The 22,533-nt window shown below is 27.7% G+C and overlaps 1 protein-coding gene across 1 annotated transcript; it reads right to left on the bottom strand.

The window, feature by feature from the left end:
* Window positions 1-19,759: 19,759 nt before the first annotated feature.
* Window positions 19,760-21,098, bottom strand: LOC105359123 (exosome complex component RRP4). The gene is made up of 3 exons (XM_011495612.1): window positions 20,947-21,098; window positions 20,627-20,867; window positions 19,760-20,319 (listed from the first exon to the last, which is right to left on the bottom strand). The coding sequence occupies exons 1-3, from the start codon at window positions 21,093-21,095 to the stop codon at window positions 19,807-19,809; spliced, it is 903 nt and encodes a 300-aa protein (XP_011493914.1). The 5' UTR covers window positions 21,096-21,098; the 3' UTR covers window positions 19,760-19,806.
* Between the last annotated feature and the right edge of the window lie 1,435 nt (window positions 21,099-22,533).

Here is a 22,533-nt window from a genome sequence, read left to right on the forward strand (position 1 = left end):
ACGAAAAGTCAACATGATCTTTCAAATTGGAAAGCGTGCGCCACGTCCATTCACTATATGACTTAAAAAGCATCCTAAATTGCTAGTTTCATTTAAGACAATGCCTTGGGGTGTTCTTACCGTTAATACGAAACAAATGAAAATACAAAGATTGAATGTGGCTGTCACCAAATGTAATTGGATTTTCAAATACTTTTTAACAATTCTTTTTCACCAAATAGATACGAATTTTTCGATATGTTTATCGTTTTATAATGGAATATTTAGAGTCGAAGTTTATGCATATTAAACGCTTATCCTAGAAAACATACATTTAGATTTTTTAATTACTGAAATTTTATCGTTCATTGTATTAATTAATACTAATTATCGATATATTTGTAATTCTTAAAGTATAAAAGAAAATCTATCTTGTAATATTTTATCGATAGTATTTATTCAATAATGCCAGGAAAACTAAGTATATTCTCATTCTTGATTACTAAACATAACATAGTAAAACCAATTCATTAAACAAAAATACGCGTAATATTGAAAAGCTTAAATAATAAGAAAACTGTATTGATTTAAATGATAATTTAAAGCACAAAAAATATTAAACAATTAAAATTTTTATTCGAGTACAAAAAAATTCTTTGTACAATTATTTTCATATTTAGATTTAACATTATTATTGTTGCAGTATGGGCTTGCTATTGTGATATTTTCAGGGATTTTTGCTTTATAAGGAGTAATTACGCATAGGCACTTTTAGTATATTAAAGATTTTAAACCTCTTCACGCTTAAATTTGTTTAAAAAAATTTTCAATTTTAAGTCTGGTAAATGGGTAGATTTTATCTGAGTTCTTTGTGTTTTGCCTACACTCAAGCACATGACACAAAACTAAATGTCACCGTAAACCATCAGACAGCTTTATGACATTGTAAATCATATGAAAAGAAATTAAATAAATTAAGCATTGCACTCAGGTAATATAATTTTGTAATACAAGTAAACACGCAAACCCACATTATTTTAGAAGGTATGAGTTACTTTATGAAAATTACAATTAACAAATTATGTTATTTACTATATATTTTTATTCAATTTGATTAATAAGACACAGAATTGTTTAATGCTGTTTTCTTGTAATATTCAAATATCATTCAACCATAGAATAACCGTAATATATTACCATAAATATTTATTTTTGCAATAAGTTATTTTTCAAATTCAAACTTTTGTTAATGACCATAGTTATCATATAATATTAGGTAATATCAAATATAAATTTAAAATTTTAACCTATAATTTTACGATATTATAAATGAATAGCATCTCTGTACGACCTTTAATGCTTGGCTACCTGGTGATCATCATTTGTTTAGGCAATGCAATCAACGTTTTCTTAATCATCATGTTTTTTATATAATTATGTATATTAATTTATTCTAAAAATGTAATTTGTATCAATAAAAAGCCTCGCTGAAAAAAAAATAATTTAATCTAATTTCTTTAAAGAGCGATTTTACAAACCAGCTTATACTAATCACAATTACCCTAAATTTAAAAATCTGCTATTTTATTAATTATTATTTCATTAAGTGTATTATCTTATAATAATGGCTCTGAGATTTATAAAATTTTCAATAAAATGTAGATTAATAATTGCTCATTTCATGAAAGACTCTTAATAGAATTAAATTATCAAATAATGACAAATAAACCATAATAATTATGAATTTATGTTTTTTCGATTTTTCATTTATCACTTATATAGAAATCGTGATATTTTCCCTCCATGATTCTCTATTGAATTTATTTTGTTGACATAATTATATAAAAAAAATTTTTTCCTCATTGTTTTACATTTATCAATAAATACTTTCCCTATATTTTTTTTTTTTTTTTTTTTTTTTTTTTTAACAATCACTCTGTTCTATTTTCCATTCTTCAAATTATTTTTGTAATAGTGAATCTTTACTGCGAGTACAAAATCTTTAAAATATGTAAATGAAATCTATATCAAAATTTCAATCGAAATTAAAAAAATTAAACAGTAATAATAAATGTATTGATCTTTCAACGTTGAATCTACTGTTTCTGTAATAAGGTTACAGTGAAAAGCTTTTTATGAATGGATATATACAAATATACTAATAATATTTATATTCTAGCAAATAATGGATATTAATAAAACTATAACGTCATTTGTTTTCTAGACCAATAATAGATTATAAATTGTTTGTACAATTTATTGTAGATATTTAACTTACATTGGGGACAGAGGGTGGGTAATACGCGTACATTAAAATTCATTGAGGTTGAATTGACGGTTACAAAAAAGACTTTCGAACGTAACATACAGGCGGTCGAGATACACATATGCGCGTAGGCCCGATGGAAGTGAGGGTACGGCGTAGAAAAAGAAATAGCGTGTGAGTCCGTCGAAAAGCAACAGCAGGTGCATGACGCTCATGGCCAAAAAACCATAACGATCGCTGCACGATCAACAGAGCCTTGATTACTTCCCAGAGATTTTCTTCCATAATGCAACTACCTTTACAAGCACTTTACAAACTTTTTTAGATTTACGCTGAATCATTCATGTATCATCCAAATTATGTTTATTTTATATAATCGAGGCTACATCCAGGTTGTCTAAGCATAATTTTTTAATTAAATATTGCTCTACATATATTATATTATATTCAATTTAGTTGATTTGTTTGGGTAGTTATGCTCCTAAGAGTTGCATTTTTATCGACATGAAATTTTAATAAGAAATGTTGCGTTACCAGTGTCCCTGTCAGTAAAATAGCATTTTCTTCAATCAATGATAATAAGAGAAAGTAATTATATGAAATATTAATTTCATCCTGACATACGTTTAACAATTTTCACGTAATTTTAATAATAGTTATTTTGATCAAGACTATATGAAATCCTGAATTATATTTTATTCAAATTAATTGTTACCCATATAAAAATCCATTAAATAGCAGCTTATCGAAAAGTAAATTATCGAACCATTCTTATTAAATTTAAATAGATTATTACCTAATATAAAATTTATTTATTAATTCTTTTACGACATTACTAATTAATGCTGAGTATTCATAAACGAAAACGATATAATTAACCAGAATAATCGACTTATCATTTTCTTAACTATTTCAAAAGGGTGAAACAAAAGTTAGTATATTTAAACATAATATTAAGTTAATTTTATTAAATATTAGTCTTTTTAAATATAGCTTTGCAAATGTAACTAATTTTTTTTTTCGTTATTGTTATTGTAAATAATTATTTAATTGCAGGTCAACCACTTTTATTAAAAACTATTTGAATAAGTATGGTAAGCATTTATCGAATTGATTACTAATTGAACCGAACTCCCAATGTTAAATTCATCGGCTATTATCGATAGAGACAGGATTCAGGCGAGCGAAAAGAACTTTACTCATCTTGTCGCGTGCAAATAATGATAAATTTATATTCACAAAGGGATAAATATGTATAATTTAATAACGTGATGGGAGTGGGAGACGATGTCAGACAAAACATTTTCGATTTCGACGGTTATCGGGGGGTTAACCTTGGCGATTCGTCCCTTAAGAAATATAGACATTCTGAAATGCCTAATGAATGAGGCAAATCGATCGATGCGTCGAGGAGAAACGCGTAGTCAGATCCCCATATCCGTTACGATTCAACGAAGCGGTGAATCCTCCCCTGCGTTCGAATGCGCATCGATTGCATACACCCCCGAGGACCGTATCCGCATATACATTCGTCCCCAGACCATCCCCAAATGCGTGCTTCACTTAGCTTTTTCGCCCTACATAAGTTGGACTAGTAGAGGCCTTTCCGGTTTCGCTTCCACGGACCGGAACGCCTTGAGGGGGGGGGGTACTCAGGATTCGATTACTCTGCTGGGGGTTCGTCCGAGTCCGCACATAATGGATGTCCGGTGCATGCGTCGCGCCTGTATTCGTCTCTAATAGACGCGCTCGTTTGATCGGGATCGCTGATTCACCACCCTCTTCAAAACGCCTTTATTTTTTATAAGACGTCTCTTGGCTTCTCTCGCGGCCATTCAATGAATCATCACATAGGAAAACGATAATCGGTAGTTCTGTTTAATCGTAGTTTAAGTATGGACAACTCAGTCATATTACAACATCGCAATGTCAGTGGCCCTGTAGCTAGTTGGCTATGTAGATTAGTAAAAATAAATCGGATTTTTGCTTTAGAATTATTATATATTATACAAATTTAATGGCTCGCCGAAATCGAATATCCCGAATCGAACACTTTATCTGGAATATTATCGTTCCTTTTACACAGCTTACTAGCTTTCACATATAAATATATTTATCTTATGTGTGGGATATTTATCTGCTTGTCACTTCTAAGCTAATTTAAAGATTATCTCAATATCATTGTACTGACTGACATTTAAGCATGTATTTTTTAGCCTTGGAAAATACCGTTTTCATTTTCTTGTTTCAATTTTACCTTACGCCGCATATATTGATTATTTTTTCATTAATTGTAACGGATGAATGGTTGTAAAAGAGGAAAAAAAAAATATTCAAGTAAAACGGAAATGTCGGTTGGTAAGCTCACGAAAAAGTACTCGTTTCTGATAACTTGGCCAATAATCGCAATGATCAATCTATTTTGGGCAGAGAGATTTGTGCATTTTAGAGCAATTTTCTTTTTCGACGTACTATTAGCCATCACAAAAAATCCAAACACGATTACCACAATAATTTTCCATGGAGTGAGTCGATTAATGAGAGCACCGCAGGTGAGCACCACTACCGGACCTTTAACGTGCGATCATGAAAGAAAAGCAAAACATAATACATCAAAATGTGGTAAATACAATATCCGTCCACTAAGTGAGCTGCCGGCGCGACGGTATTTCCTCTTCTAGATTTTTGGAGCGTTTCTCGACCACTCCGAAAAAATGACTAAGAACAAGCTGAACAGTCTCTCTGCGGGGGTGAGTTTTAAAAGAAATTTTCGAAAGTTTTTTCAGGTTTGAAAGAGAATCAGGAATTATGAATAATACAATTCTACTTCGCTAGTCCGATAAATAAAAGGATTAAAGAGTGCTTTCTGTATAATATGCGCTTAATAACAAAGAAAAATATAAACCGCAAAAATACAATTACAGATTTTCGACATATAAAGAGTAAATTGGCAGGCGCCATCTTATATTTATTGAACGGCTTCAAGTTTTTTAGAGGGCTATATTCAACAATAGATTTAGCAATTTTTATACAATTATAATTCTATTAGTACTTTAATCATATTATATTAGTATATGTACTATACACATGCATTACAAAGTTCTCCTTATGAATTTCGATTACATAATTACATTAAAGATTTATATTATGATAAAAATTACAAAGAAATATTTTATAAAAAGTTATTTAAAATAGTTGGAAATTCCTATTTATAATTCCAAAATATACGTAATTGTGTAGATAGTAATCTAATATGTTATTATACATACACTCTCATGGCGTATATACGCAGACAAATAGTATTATGACATTTCCATACAATTCTTTTCCTGTATATATTATATCCTAAGCTTATTCCATATATAAGCTGTTTGTAATTAATAATTATAGCTTGTATAAAGTAAGCGTTTATATCAATAACGAATAAATGTATCGTACGCAAGAGTTCCATCAATAAGCGTACATATAAGGCGTTATTAAGGGCAGTTCGTACAAACATGAGAGAAAAAAACTGTGAGAAATATCGATGACGGACGAGAGAAGAAACAGAAACGAGGCTACTGACGAACGACGAATCTTGGTAAACGAAAAGAACAGGACGATGAAAGCAAACTACAAGTTAAAGGACGCACCTGGCCATTTACATTCTGTCTTACATTTTAATGCTAAGAAATAAAAAAAAATTTAATAAGCTACAAAGTCTACTACATATGTAAATAAATATATATTCCCTATATCATATTCTTACTCAGTATATATATATATATACATACATACATACATATATGTAGTAATCGCCTAAATTACTTTTTAATTAAGGTATTATAATGAATAAGAATGTTTAACAATTACTTAAGACATAAAATTCATGAATATAAGTTTTATTTTCTATAAGTCCACTAATATATACCCTTCATTTACATTTCTCATTCACACTCAATCTGTTCTTGTTTATTACTATGGTTGCAAAAGTTCTTTTTTTATCGAATTGAATCGTTTGCCTTTCTTTTAATTATAATAAAATACAGTGTTTATAAATCTACTGTTTTCAAATATATTTTATCTATTAGTAATTACTAAATATGATTAACATAAAGTTATATGTAAATATTACAAGAAGTTCTTTATATATTGAGCTCAAAATTATTTAAGTCTAATATAAAAAGAAAAATATTCATAATTACAAAAGTCATAAATATTATTAGTTTAATATTTGAACATTGCTTGAAAAAATATTAAATGTATTTGCAAGATACATAATTATTTCAAAGTAATATCCAGATCAGCAACCATTCTCTCATACTCGCCTAAAGTATAATATCTAAAATTAATTTTCTATATTACGAGTTATATATTTAAATTGTAATTTCATTTATTAACACTTACAGCTGCATGCTTTTCGCGAAATTATAAAAAAAAAAAAAATATTCGTGCAATTTCTTAAGATTATACATTGAAAAGCTATTATGTGAAATCAAATTTCACTTTTTGCTGGAATTTAATAGTTTCAAATCTGTAAGTATGTAAATTTTGATTAAAAATTATAATTTTTTAAAAGAATATGCACTTGTAAACATTAAATAGAGAAAATTATATAAAGAAATTGTTACGTCTTATTTGAGCAGATTGAAAACACTGAAGTAATAAGCTTATAGTGGTGTAGTTGATTCATAAAATACAAGCGCAAGGCCCAATTCTATAGCTGTTTATAACGTCGAGAAATAGTAAAAGTAGAGTGTTTTAGATAAATAACATTGAATGTCCAATGTTATTTATAGGTTGATACGATAAAATAAATAGGATTCTTTAAAAAGGCAATATTTTTTACCCAAAACTCAGTATGCACTATCAAATCTTGAATAGTATAGTGGTAGAAATAAACGATAAAAAAATAATTAAAATCATCATTTTTCTTTCTAGTGCACCACAAGTTTAAGTAGTATATTCCGTCATCTACCACACACAAGTACACGAAATCAAATCTCAATTGTGTATCTTTCATCCAACGCTTTTAACTTTAACCCTTTGTTTTTCCAATACTTTTTGACATTCTGAGAACTTTGAGACATCTGTGTTCACTGTTTTCTATTTGTTATATTTATGAGCTAGAAAGGTGAAACTAAATATGCATGTTTATGTACAGTTCACAAAACGTATATGTGAGCAGATTATTTTTGAATGGAGCATCTAATCCCAGCAATGTTGACAAAAGCAGTTCAAGGTGAGATAGATATTTTCTTTAGATACCTGGTTAAGTACAACGGAAAGAAACCGCATGCTCTAAGTTAACATATTTTTGTTAATGTTCAGGATATACATCACTATACTTGGTATAGCTATTTTATTATGTGAAAATTATATTTCTTCAACTTAATAACATACATCTGCGATCATTTGAAATTTAGATAACATTTAAGTCAATAATTCATTCTTGCATATTTCATAAACCATTGCAGTTAAAAGTTACTCATAAACACAATTTCCTTTGAAGTTACATTTTTCTAATGCAAATAGAAGTGGATACATATTTAAAACATAACATATCATAAAATAATAAACATCTAAAATGATAAATGTAAAGTATAAGTCAATTAAGATAGTGCTTGAGAAAATAAGTTGAACATTGAAAAGAGAATGATGATTAATCATTTTGCTTTCACATACATATTTAAAAAATATCTATTAATAAATACTCAATTTTATGTGATGAATAACTTCATATCATAACTTCACATATAATTTCACATCATAAGGATAACTGCATCTTCCATGCAAATAAATTGTTGGATTCTCTATGACTTTTATTTAAATTAATTTATTATTATTAATTTTATTTAAATTTAAATTAATTTATTAATGATTTATTTAAATTAATGATGATTATATATGAGCAAATAATTTTGATTTTGTTTTGTTTTTTGGATTTGACATTGTTTTTTTATTCATTGAAGAAAGAATAGTTTATTCGAGACGATATACTTAATCGCGTTAAAAAATAATCTCGAATCTTTATATTTCGATGTATAAGAATAATATAATGAAAAGAATTATCATTTGTGGACCATTAGTAATTTACATTAAAATTTTTGTATTATTAGCACTAATTCAGCACACTTGTTTTATTAGAAGGTTAAAAATATTGTTTCTCTTTTTTTTATAAATATTTATTTTTATTTTAAGTAAAACATATTAAAAAAATTAATGTTTTTACTATATTTACTAAATGAGAAATTTTTAATATAACAATTGTTATAAAAGTGATCGATTAGTAAATATGGATGCATGATTCTTCAGTTATGGTCTAAAAGTACGCGGATAAAGCGTTTTATGGCATTACTTATTGTTTTCGATTGTATTTCTAACTTATATTACTAAAATACGTACAATGATCATATAACATGGTTATATAAAATAGATCTTCATAGTACAGTTTATCTATAGTATCGTATATGGTGCTGCATAAAGTGCAAAATAACGCGAGATAAACAAAGAATATTAAGCAAATAAATTCTGTATAATAAATAATATTAATATTATGTTATTTATAAACGTATTTTTAAGGACTACGAAAATAATGTTTCTTAGTCGAAAAATATAAATTCCTGAATGTAAGACCTAGGTATTCCATTAATTATAACGATTGGTAGAGTAAAGTATAATTTTGAAAATATGAAAAAAATGTATAAGCAAATTAATCAATTAAAGACTTAAAAACTTATGGATACTTATAAATAATAATAAAATAATGATAAACTTATAAAGACTTAAAAGCGTTATGGAAAGAGAAACTGCACGTCATAAAAATATTCAATCCTTTTGGTTGTTCTACTTTACCCGTTCCACTTTATTTCCATAGATTTCACATAGATATTGTCAAATATTAATCTTTGGAAATCACTAGAAGGATTCTACATTTATATTTTTTCAGCATCGGCTGTTTTGTGACATGGCTCTACTCTTGAGCCACATTGTATTTTAAAATTCACCGATGAAAGAATGAATCGAACTCTTATAATAAGAATAATACAGCAATGACAAATATAAATATATATAAACATATATAAATAATAAAGTAGTCGCATGTGAGAAGGCATAATAATAAGCAATTGAAATATTGTAATTACGTTTGTGATAGCTATAGCTGTTCGCCTTTGGGAATTGCGACCGAGGTGTCGTTAAGAAATGGAAATCTTTTAATATAGATTTTTCACCAAAAGACAAAACAAAAGAAAAGAAAAAACAAGAATAAAAATAAAATGGATATTCTGAAAGAGTTTACTCGTCTGTGGTATATAAATTTAAGTGCAAGGCTGGTGTTTAGTACCGGAAATGAGCAGTAGTAGTGCCGTGTGTCTCTTGAACTCTCACGACACATAAAGTGCCTTCCTCCGGTATTCAGGTGAAAGAGGACGCTCTCTATCTTTCTCAATCTTATATCCTCGCCCAGTAACAGAGTCATCTGAGCGTGAAATGTTCCTTGAGACTATCCTCGTGGACGAAGAGTACACCGCCGTAATCTCGACAGGTTTTTAAGATGTGCAGTGTGTGTGTCGACGACTCCTTTTTGCAACGTTCCGGTCTAGTTTATTGTTACTCTAATATTTACATCTTATCAATGGAAATACTTTACCGATCCATGGTATGATATGCTTATATTTAAAAATCAAGCAATAGAAACTATAAACTTCTTGAAAAGCGGTTACGTAACTAAATTTTTTTTTAATTTTAATTAAATTTAAACTTTATTTGAGCGATTCGAGAAAATTGAGCTGTTTTTACGTTTGAATCAATGAGAGTTAACGGAAAGTAAAGCTAGCGCGGATTACCAAATTATACATAACAACTCTATAGTTTCTGCATTATTTATCAAATTAATTTTTCGGTCAAACTACATTATAGCGATGCAACGATCTATCGAGCATAGGGCTTAAAGAACCTCGGGCGCAATGACTATTTTTTGAAATATTGGATTGAGGAAATAAATTTATTTGCTTGCGTTTCTATTTTTGAGAGAAGAGCGTTTAAAAAGTCTGTTGGCGATATTTAAAATGTTGACCACGTTGTGATGTGGTGAGCAAAAAGGAGCTGTCGTTGGTGGCGGCATCGATGAACAGTTGCGATCGCCTGAGTATCCCGCTTGTAATATTTATTTTAAAAGTAAATTAAAAATGTAAGCATAAACTTGCTCTAGTGTGAAAATATATAGAGGCTGTGTTACTTTTGTGCGCATACTGAGATTAGAGCAGTTTGTTCGAACCGTGTCAAGATGCTTTTGTAACATACATGAAACGGCAATCTACGTTCTAAATTTTAAATGAAACTGGCCGCAGAGGCGATAGAATTTTTAATAATATATATGGAATTCGTTTTAAATATAATGAGTAGACTTGAAATAAATGATCATAAGGTAAGTGTCTGAAATACCGATAAGGATGTTCGGGATTTAAACTCTACGGGATGCCCAATGATGTTGCTTGGACTACTTGCTAATTAATTTAAAACTAAAGTCGTGCTTTTTTTCGTTTCTTTTAATAGTAACCTACATTTGATAATCATTGTCAATATCTAGTGTAATAATTATTTACAGAAAACAATGTTTTAAAGCACTTTTACCTTGTAATGTAATATGATTTAGAGACTATTCATCTTAAAAGATACTCATTTCATTTGCCTCTAACCTTCATACAACAACACCAACAACCAAAACAACAAGTATTATTATTATTATTATTATCAATTAATTAAATAATTAATCAATTATTTAATAGTTAGAGATGTTTTACATAATTTTAGGTTAGGATTAGGATAAGATCCTATTTAATTGTTAAATGAACGTATTTAAGAAATTGCTATTTATTTTGTCGGGTAAAACGTATCGATTGCGGCTAATTTTTTATATTGTTGTTTAATTTTAAAGCATGTAATACTCGAATAAATGAAATAAACAAAACAAAGTAATTTAAATGCGTAAATCAGCGAAGTAACATAAAAAAACTGTACAAACCATGTATGAACAAAAAAATTTTTATAATTTCTCTTTCTTCTCATTCAGACATAGAAATATTGCTTACGTTTTCTTGTTTCTTGGCTTCTTTTTAAAAGTTTCTTGTCCAAAAATATTTGACTACAATAATCTATATAAATAAAACACTTTGTTATATTAATTATTAATAAACACTTTAATCAAGTACATTAATGAATTAGTAGTTAATAATTCCTTTACTTTTATTGCTTCATTAGTTTCAAATTCTTCTAACCATATAATAGTGAAATATTATAAATAAAATGAAAATTTAATAAAAACAACATCGCGAAAAATGTAGCCTTTTAAGATTTGGATTTAGATTCATTACTTGAAAAATAAATTTTAAAAAACAATTTATTTTTTAAGAAAACTAAACCTGTAAGCCTTTACGATATAAAAATCTGTCGATATTTAATATTCTTGAGATATTTTAGTTTAAATTTTAGAGTTGTCAGATAGTGGAAAGCATTGCAATATTATCATCGCATAAGAGAAATAAAACTTGTTTTACATAAGTAAGAGAGTTTTAAATGGAACAAAAGAATCGAGATTCAAAATATACTATTGCGAGCCCAATTTGAAAGAAGTAATAAAAGTTGTTAAAATTTCCAATGGTTTCTCTATAATTTATTAAATTGATAGATTAATGTACTTTTAATTAGTATAACCTTTATTGTAGGCTAGCGTATAAGCACAGTACTTATTTGTTGATAAAAACTATACTGTGTGTTTTCAATAGTAGTTTGACTTTAAATTTTGAACATTACACGAGAAGGCCTTTTTTAAATATTAATTTATTATACATATTAGTGTATATATCGATGTAATTGCAATTGGTACGAAAAAATTTAACTGCTTTATCTAAAAATTCTATTTTTCATTGGAAGTCTTTGTAGATGATGTACGTCGCTTTAGAGATTTACCTCTAAGCATGAGAAATTCACGAGGTAAAGACATATAAACACACATTCCCACACCCGCAGGCATATTCACCCACACACACGTTGAAATATAATATGAAAGAAGAGTAAAAGGAGGTCTTTAAATATCCCGAGAATGAGCCTACTCTTTTTGGCGCAACAGCTGTTGTACTCCCACCTGAGGATACCGAGTATCGCTGCGATGGTATATCCGGACGTGTATTGGTAAGGCTGAAAGAGCCACCAAATTCGATGCTTAACGTTTTTTCTTTATCTTGATTTCGGTTATAGTGTATGTCTATAAGCTTGCACGTGCGCTATATATTTCCATAATCTTTTAAAATAATTGGTAAAAACATTCGAGAGTAGAGCTAACGACGAGTGTAATAGTAGATTTAACCAATTTCATGATTATTTTTGCTTTAAAAAAGTTGTGAAAAATATAAAAGTTTGAAATAGAACACTCCCTAATCTCTATTAGTTCTAATATTCTAATTCCACAAGAGAATATTATACAATAATAGAATTAATAGTGAGATATGTTTTCACTCAAATCTTTTCACACGACTCGTCATACTCATCTACACAGAATTTTAAAACCTTAACAATTAAGAATAACTTTAAATGTGTCAGATTTAAGTATTTTACAATTTTCAATCTGAAAATTAATTAAATTTGCAATATAAATTATATTAGAATTTTGGATTGATTAATTAACTTGACAATTCAAAAGCAATTAGTTTCTAAGGAAAGGGATTATGATAATTAAGTGTGCTATACATAATGAATTGCCTTGAAAATCGAAGTTATTCTGCGAGGACAAATTTTGCCTATTTTGACAGAAAGTTCGCTTCAAAATGCCTCAGAGCCAGCTGGACTTCTATTCTCGGAAATTTAAAATACGCCGACGTAGGTCTAGTATGCTAAATAAAAGTATGGAAAATTCTTTAAAAGTTGTAGGTCCTTGCCGCTTACGAGTGAAAGTGGTCCTCAGGTAGAATAAATTGTAAATTTGCAAGGAAATACTGACAGCTCTCAATTTTCATACATTCTTACTTAGATTCGGGACATATATATATTATATCCTTGGCTCTTAATATCATAATCGGTTAAAGCTTCATAAAGAAATAACTAAAAATGTAAATAGAATTGCAAGGTAAGAACTGGCCTACAATGCCAGGAGATTGTTCTGTTTTAATTTTTTGGATCGTGGGGGTGTACGGGCACCGGCAGCTTCTCGACAATGTAGGCGATCCTCCTCGGACAGCTTTCTCCGTTTCTACCTTTACCTCTCTCTCTCTCTCTCTCTCTCTCTCTCTCTCTCTCTCTCTCTCTCTCTCTCACTCCTCATCGTTCTTTTTGTCGTTTTGGTGCGCGGACCGCCAGATGCCACGCGGCAATTACAGAGGCACTTCTGCCGGCGGAAACTCCAACGGTCGCTTTGCCGGGTATTTCCTCAAGAGAGTAAAGTCGAGCCGTGAGAAAGGAGAGCGGGCAATGAGAAGGTTGGCGAGTGAAAAACGTTGGTCTACCTAAGTTACACTGACGCTCTTTGTAATATTTCCCGGAGGAAAAATCGTTCACCGTCGCGATTCTAGCGGATTATTCTATCGTTGACTTAGTTGTTAGTTAGAATGAACAGAGCAAGTTTCGTGAAACACTCGACTGTATATAGAACTTGTTATTCCATTTACTCTATATTTACGATGTACAGTCGATGATTTGGTTTACCGACAATCACATCCTAGTCAGTGAAAATCGTGTGACGGAGTCACTCGGCTCAAACACTCGCGTCGATAATACGCAAAACTATGTTGTCCTATGCAATGTAAATGAAATGGATAGCTTCGGAAAATATTACCGAAGCTTCCTTAGCAACCGAAACGAGGAGGCGAGAGGGACCGTCGTCGACGTTCCCGCCACTTTTCATTTAGGCGGGAGCTCGAGGCCGTAACGGTCTCGTTCGTTCTCCCTCTTTGTCTAGTCAGTCCTCCCTCTTTTTTCTCTTTCTCTCTTTCTTCTCTCTGTATCATGAAACGAGCCTCTTTGGAGAAACGGCAGGTGCAGCCTCGACGCAGACTTGATTAAACTCAATCCCATCTGCGTCTTCGTGTTCCCATAAGACGTCGGCTGGATCGAGGAGCGGGAGAGACGGCTGCGCCGAGACTGTGGTACCCGCTTGTTCAAGCATAGATTCCCAGGCGAAGTCGAAGATGACGCCGATCACAAGAGAAAACCAGGCTAAGTGTACGTGGGCGCTTGAAAATGCATTAGTGTCTGTACACGCATTCTAACGAACCTTTAAACATCGTCAAAAGACATAACTAACTATTATAATCTATCGCGGCAGCTTCTATCTATTTGAATTCAATTAGTTTAAGTCACTTAATAAAATCAATTAGAGAATAGCATCATTGACTTGTACAATATTACATCACATTTTAAGCTACATTTAAATAATAACTATTATTAATCAGCTAATTTCTCTATCTAATGTAATATTAGATGATACTTAATGAAGAATAATCAGAGATGCTTTCAATGTATTAGATTTGTTCATATTTATTAAAATGATACTATTCTGACAGTATGGACAAAACCTATTACTACGTATCAATGAAAATTTATGTAGTATGCAAATTATTATAAGTCAATATGCGTCTATTGTTTTTATACATTTATATAATTTATCATTATATATTTGTATATTATTATTGTTGTCCTTATTATTTCTACTGTGTTTTTGTTATTATTATTATTATTATTATTATTATTATTATTATTATTATTATTGTTTGTATTATTATTGTATTATATAATACAATAAATTTTTTATGATCATTCCCTGGAATATGATATAAACTGCCACAATGGATGACAATGGGCAAAAGAGTTTGTTATTATAACTAGAGGCCATCTGCAGAAAAATCAACAATGACCCGATTGCAGCGCAGACTGGGATGATAAGAAAATACTATATAAATATAAATGGCGTACTAAACAAGTAAATATTAAGTAAATAAATAAGAATTCAGTATTAGTTTAATATATGTTTGTATAGTTAATTGATAAGAAAAATATGTAATGCACTGAAAGGAGATTAAAGGAGTCAATGACAAAATCAGCAGTATTGGGTACGAGGAAATCTTTTGCTGATCAACAGTTACTTTCACATCTAGAGTTAAACCTTATGTAAGCAATATTTATGTAAAAGTGCGAAGTCGAAGAGCAAGATCCATCTCTTGGATTTTAGTATAATCGAATTGCATTTATATTCGTTATTGAATATTGAATGTTAAATAAAAGATGGAAAGAGCAATCTACAGGCGGAGAGACGGAGATCTAAGTAGACGGAGGAAGCCGCTGTCGGTCCAGCTGGTTGATAGACCGAGCAAACAAGAAGCCGTTGAGTTTTTTTCGAAAGAAGTCGAGGCGCGTGGCACGAAACCTGAAAACGCGTGCCTAAGTTTCTCTCCCTCTCTCTTTCACTCCCTTTCCCTATACCGCTTCTGGGCTGCCCATCGCTACCGGTTGAACTCACGCAAATAAACATTTTTCAATTAGACGATCGCCCCTTCTTACTTTTTTCTCCTGGTACTCTTATACTGCTTAGATCATTTATGCGAGTTTGACAATTGAATTTAACTTCCATAGTTACTTTCCGCTCTCGGGTTACTCAAAATTTGTTTTATACTTATTTCATTAATGATCGAATTTCATTATTCCATTCTAATAATTAGCCATATATTTTGATTTTTTCGTTTTTTTTTTTTTTATTACTTATTGTAATTAACAAGTAACAAAAATATATTTAATTACTATTTGATTATTTTACTATTTTTTAATATTTTAATATTTTTCAAGCTACTGTTTTCTATAAGTACTTAACATTAAAGTTTTCGATGGACATATTATTATTAAAAATATTGTGTATTATTATTTAGTGTTATAGTGCAGTATTATAGTGCATTATATTTAGTTCCATTTTATAGCCATTTTTATTCTTTTAATACTTTGTTCCAAATTATTGTCATTATTTTATAATGAATTTTGCTATCATCGCCATTATTCGTTTAAAGTAAAAATATAAAATATTATTTATTATGATGGGATACTTATTATTCGACATTAGCTTTTAAATTATTAATAATTTTTGTAAGTTATCAAAATAATTATGGATATTTTAACATTATTTTATTTATTAGTAAACTAGAAATTTAATATATTTGCAAACTCTTATTTAAAAATATACATTTAAATATAATTTCTAAAAATATATAATACATAACGTCATACTTTTTATTTCATTATTTATATTAAAAATGCTTATTAATTTAAATTTATTAAATTCAAAGTGGCAATCATAATTTTCATACTTACTGGATAAATATAAAAATTTTTTTTTTTGTAAGAAAATAAATTATATTAAAATATAAGGAACGTATACTTTCTCCGTTCACGTTAAAAATATTGTGTACATCAATAAATATTGAAAATTTAATTATTTGTTATTTCCTTCCGTTTTTTAAATTTTGGGATAATAATATAATAGCAATTTAATTATTTTCCTTATGCATGACATAAAAGTATTTAGGCTATATTGTTATATATACAGTAAAAATAAAATCCTTTTTAATAAATACATTATTATTGTAACGAGTTATGACGAGTAGTATAACTCGTTATACTATAACGATTAACGGTATATACTTATAACGAGTAGTTATAAGATTTCTTATTCGTATTCAATTAGTTTCGCATAAAATATTCTTGTATTAATGCATTTACTTTTCCTAATATATAATGATCTATAAAATGATGAAACAAAAATATTTTCAAATTAAACAATGAGTATAGAATGCGTAATGTATTGTTATGTATTAATATGATATAATTAATGTAATATTATTATATTGCATAATCTATTCTTATACATTATAAAAATCAGATGATATGCAGTAAGCTTACAGAGAAACTTGTAGTAGATATGATTCATATATTAAAAGATTAAAAGTCGTTAAACGTGATTTAACAATGTGTAAATTTTATCGCTTACCATTGTTTTATATACGACTCTTTACAACGAGACACAAAGTATATTTCATCTTTCGAAAATTTCCCAGGAATGATACTGACACAAATTCATGTGCAAGGAGAAAAGCCGATTCATCTATATGGACCGCCTGTTTAGATCTTTAAAATTTAAAGAGGCAATGCATCTTAGTTTTGGATTTAGAAGAAAATTTTAACAAATGACGCAAATTCTGTGTAAGTTACGGGGGGCTTATTGAAGGTAAGCTTGGCTTTCAAAAGAGCGACTTGACGCCAGTTTAGTCTAACGACTTTCAGATTATTGGCGGGAAATAATCGGAAAACTTTGGAAATGTAACAGATTTTAAATGAAATCACAATATGTTTCAATAGTTTCTTGCTATAGTTATTTGAAAGGTTTATATCTAAATATTAAAATATAGTTATTGATTTGCAGTTGTAATTCTATAACTGTTAAAATCTAAACCACAAATAATTTCATTTTTATATACTTATCACATGAATTATATTCTTAGTTATTAATTAATTTGGCGATCCTTATCATCTAACAAATCTATTAACTTTTGAATACATTAGTCTTAACAATTTAATCGTATAAATTCGATTATCATAGTAAAAATTGTAAATATTAATTATTCATTATGATAATGAAAATATCGTATAAATTATATAAATTTCATAAGTTACAATTGCGGTATATTACTGTTTTAGTACATTTTTAAATAATTTTGAATAAAATTTTAAAATAATTTTTAAAATAATATAAATTCTACTTCTTAATATTAGTGCTGATATGTCTTTTTATTATTGTTAAATACTTTTATTATAAGATAAATATCTACGTAATGTAAATTATTTGAATATATATATATATATATATATATATATAAGATTATTATAAATTCTATTAAAATAATAAACAATATTTAAGTCAGTTACAATATGTAAATATTTTCATTACATTATCACATTATAAAATAATAAATTTTATTTTTATAAAGTATTATCAACGAACTAAGTATCTTACTGATATTTGTGATGATGACTTGAGTAATAACCATATATCTTTACTAGAAGGCAACTTATGTTTCAGCTCACATTTCAATAATATGTAAAAGTACTATTTTTTAATATAATAAAAAATAAACTAAATTTATTATAATTTACATATTACAATTTATTAGAATTTTAGTACTGTTTACTCTTATTTTATATATAATTTATTACTCGGAATCTATTTCACTAATTAAAATGGATAATAAAACATATTATTTTATAAAAACTAATTCTTTATTAAATTTCATATTGTTCAAGTTAAACAAAGTTATATTGATGACATTTTTTTATCAATTTTTATCAGATTGTTGTTACAATTATACATTATTAATATTAAGACTGAAAATAGTCTTAATAATAGATAATTACAGTTAATAATAAACAGCCTAAAAGTATTTCATAAATATTTTTAAAAATGTCATCTAAATGTGTCTTTATCTGTAACTTATAATATTGTAAATTTTAGATACACATTAGTTACTACTAAAAGATAAGTTACATTTCTAAAATGTAAAACATTAATGTGTAATATGTTAAATCTGTTAAATGAAATAAAATAGTAGTATATTAAAAAAGTAATAAAAATATAAGTAATATATATCCTTTTTTTTTATTAAATATGTATTATGTTAATATGATTATTATTCACACATAAAATGAAATATAAACTTGTAATATTATGCAAATACAAATTATGTATGCATTAATATTGTCGAACTCATCCTTTATTATTTAAAAAAAAAAAATATATATATAAGTAATAAATTTAAGAAATTGTAAAATATACATCTGAAATATTTATAAATTATAAAAATTAATGTTAAAGCAGTATTAAGGCAGGTAGATGGAACAAATTTTTTTATTTAATTTATTTATTTATATATTTAATTTGAATATTTAGATTTTTTGTTATATTTTTTATTTTTATATGATAAAAGAATTTAAAAATCTACATATTAAAAAAATATTTGTAATTAACATAAATATAAATTATATACATAGATCCAAGCTGGTTTAATAAATTAACAGAAATTTAAGTTTTTATATCATTATAATTTAATGGCATTGTATAACTAATAACTTTAGTACCAAATATATGTTGATACTGATCAAATTTGTATATTTTATATTTTATATATATTAGTATTTGATGAGGAGTAAATTAAATTAAAGCGTACCATTTAAAGCAACAAAATTTTATTTTATGTAATTTTATTTCTTTCCAAGTTTTGTAGCAATTTCTATTAAAGCTTACCGAAGAAAAAAAAATTAAAAAGTAGATCAAAGCTTAAAGTTAAAATTTCACTATTAAAACTACTTTAATCAATTTTGTTTTAACACGTGCTAGATCAATTTAATATAAGCTTTTGATAATAACATTAAGAGAAATAAAACGAAAAAATATCTATAGTGCGAATTCATTTATATAAATTAATATGTATAAGCTTAATCTTAATTTAAATTAAAACTTTCTGTACATTATATTTTAAAACTTAAAAGAAATGAAATTATAATACAAGTCTTTGATGAGTTAATAGGGCTACATCAAGTTGCACTTCAGGTTGTAATAATTCTCGTATATTATATTTCATAGATTCTTCATAAGCATAAGTAACTGATGTGTCCGATAAAAGAATGTTGCTTTTAGCAAGACCTAAAATGCAATTACGAAGTCGAGCACATACTTCTCTATTTTCTTGTCGTACTCTAGACAAATCTTGGGTAAAACCACCATCCGATCGATCCACATCTGTAAAATTTGCTCCAATCCATACATATCCATTATTTCCCAAAATTAAGCAAGCACCGTTAGTTAGATTATGAAAATGTGTCTTCTGTCGTTTAATTAAGGCAGGGGAAACTTTTAACATGATACCCTGAGATAATTTACCATATTTCAAAACTCTTGTATGTAATGATAAAGAACCATCTGCAAATATACTTTGAACCTCGGCACATATTAAGTCTCCTTCTTGTAAATAACGCCTCATTGACTGTTCATCTTCGACAGATCTTCTTCTCTAAAATTTAAAATAAATTTCATTAGTAAAAATTACATTAATCATAACAATGAAATAGTAAGTCAATTACACAACTATGAAATAACTACAAACGTTTGATTATTTTATATTCACAAGTAATAAAATATTTTACTAATATAATACTCATAATATAAATATTAATATAGTGACGTATTTTAAAACATGAAATTAATCTTAACTATCTCATAAAAAAAAACAATTTAATTTTAATACATAAATTTATGAATATTATAATATAGATTTAAATTAAACGATACTTATTAATGTGATATATTAATGGTAATACCAATTCTCCCCCTGGTAAATTAACACTGGATAATAAAAGGGCAGAATCTAATTTTGCATTCGTGTCGACTTTCCAGCGTTTTCGTTGCACTTCTGTAATCCTTCCTATAACAACATCACCAATCTCTCCTTGGTAACGAGTTTTATACGGCTTAACAGAAATTAATTTATTAACTTTTTCTAAAGGACCGGCTACGGATGCTCGCAGAATACCTTGTTGATCAACGTAAGTTCCATGACCTCTGAAATATTTCAGTTTTATATTGAAATATAAAAATATCTATACATAGTACATTTTTCTTTCAAATTAATTTATAATACTTAAGAAAGTCTGGTTGAGTCGATATCTCTTCACCCGGCGTAAAAAATATTAACTGCTGATCTTGATTACAAGGAAAGCTGTGATCAATACGATCAGTAGCTAATCGTATTAGATAATTACACTGTTCAGTTTTATTGGATTTAATCATATTTATAATCTAAGAATTAAAAATGTTTTATTTCCCTATTGGCTCTCATACTATAAACACGCGTTTTTAAACCTTAACCTCTTACCATATCGAACAGTGTAATTGATAATTTTACCGCTTAGTGGCGTTTAATTTAGAGTGTGCCAACAAATTTGAAAGATTTATTAAAGTAAAACGTATAGAGGTTTAATTAATAAAAATAACTACACATGTTAAAATTTACTAGAGTTTTTTTATCAAAACTAAAAATACGTTCACACTAAGCAGTAGTGAATTTTAAAAAATTGATCAATTTCCGTATTGCCCATCGAAGTAAATTTCTCCTAAATTGTATTGACAGAGATAGACAATACCATATTTGTGATGAAAAAAGATAAATTAAATCAATATATATAATTAATAGATATTTCTGTGAAGCAGTATTAGCCATTAAATAAAATATTACTTTATATTTTGTATAATTGAATTAAATAATAGAATATTATAATTTATTAAAATAAAATCGTTATCTATCAACACTGATAAAAATCGTTAAAAATGTAAAACAATAGCGGAAGAGGAGAAAGAGAGAGAGAGAGAGAGAGAGAGAGAAATATATAGCAATAGTAATGTATACCGAAGATGCTTCGATATTTAATCAATTTATTCATTAGAAAAGCAAATGACTAAATTAAATAATAGGATTTATTTCATTTTAAAGATTAAAATTTTCAACAAAGAAATTTAATTTAATTATTTTAAATCTTTACTTTATGTAATTAGCACAATACGTGTAAGTAAGTATAATAATTCAAATTACAATAAATTCATAAAAAAAAATGTTAGCTTTATTTTAATTATTAAGAAAGGTCTGTAAGATTTCTAATAATAATACGTTAATAATTGCATTTTTTAAGTTCTAACTATGTCGTACATATATCAAATGAGAAATATTGATCAAATAAAAGTAGTTATTTTAAAAACATACTTACTTATATCTATTAGAAATTAATTTTTCAAATCTTTAACACTTCTACCCATTTATTAACTTGTATATGGGCGTTTTTACATTTATGCTATATATTTATATATACATAATTATGATCGTAGATTATTTGACATCTATTACAACAAAATTGATCAAATTACGAAAGAAATTTTGATTCTTTTAACTAATAACTACACAAACTTTGGCAAACTATAATTTTTATAAATTTTTATAAATAATACAAACAGAATAAAATAAAATAGTGTCTACTTATAAAAGTATTATATAAAAATCATTTACATCGTGTAACAACTACAAAGACTCGCGTGAAATTTCTGTACTAATAACTAGCAGATCTTCAGTATCGAATAAGTTACGCTGATATATTAGAGCTCCTGACATAAAAAAATCTTTCGATTTCTTATCCACGACTCCTACCTCCCAGCCACTTTTTTAAAGATAATTACTTAT

The sequence above is a fragment of the Ceratosolen solmsi genome, unplaced genomic scaffold (assembly GCF_000503995.2).
Source record: "Ceratosolen solmsi marchali unplaced genomic scaffold, CerSol_1.0 scaffold11, whole genome shotgun sequence".
NCBI classification, from domain to species: Eukaryota; Metazoa; Arthropoda; class Insecta; order Hymenoptera; family Agaonidae; genus Ceratosolen; species Ceratosolen solmsi.

Bases quoted from the DNA above. Each gene is read 5' to 3' on its own strand.
- LOC105359123 (XM_011495612.1), bottom strand. From the start codon at position 21,095: ATGATTAAATCCAATAAAACTGAACAGTGTAATTATCTAATACGATTA. The intron at 20,868-20,946 runs GTATTATAAATT...GAAATATTTCAG, and splicing joins ACTCAACCAGACTTTCTTAA to AGGTCATGGAACTTACGTTG. The intron at 20,320-20,626 runs GTATTACCATTA...TTTAAATTTTAG, and splicing joins ATTTACCAGGGGGAGAATTG to AGAAGAAGATCTGTCGAAGA.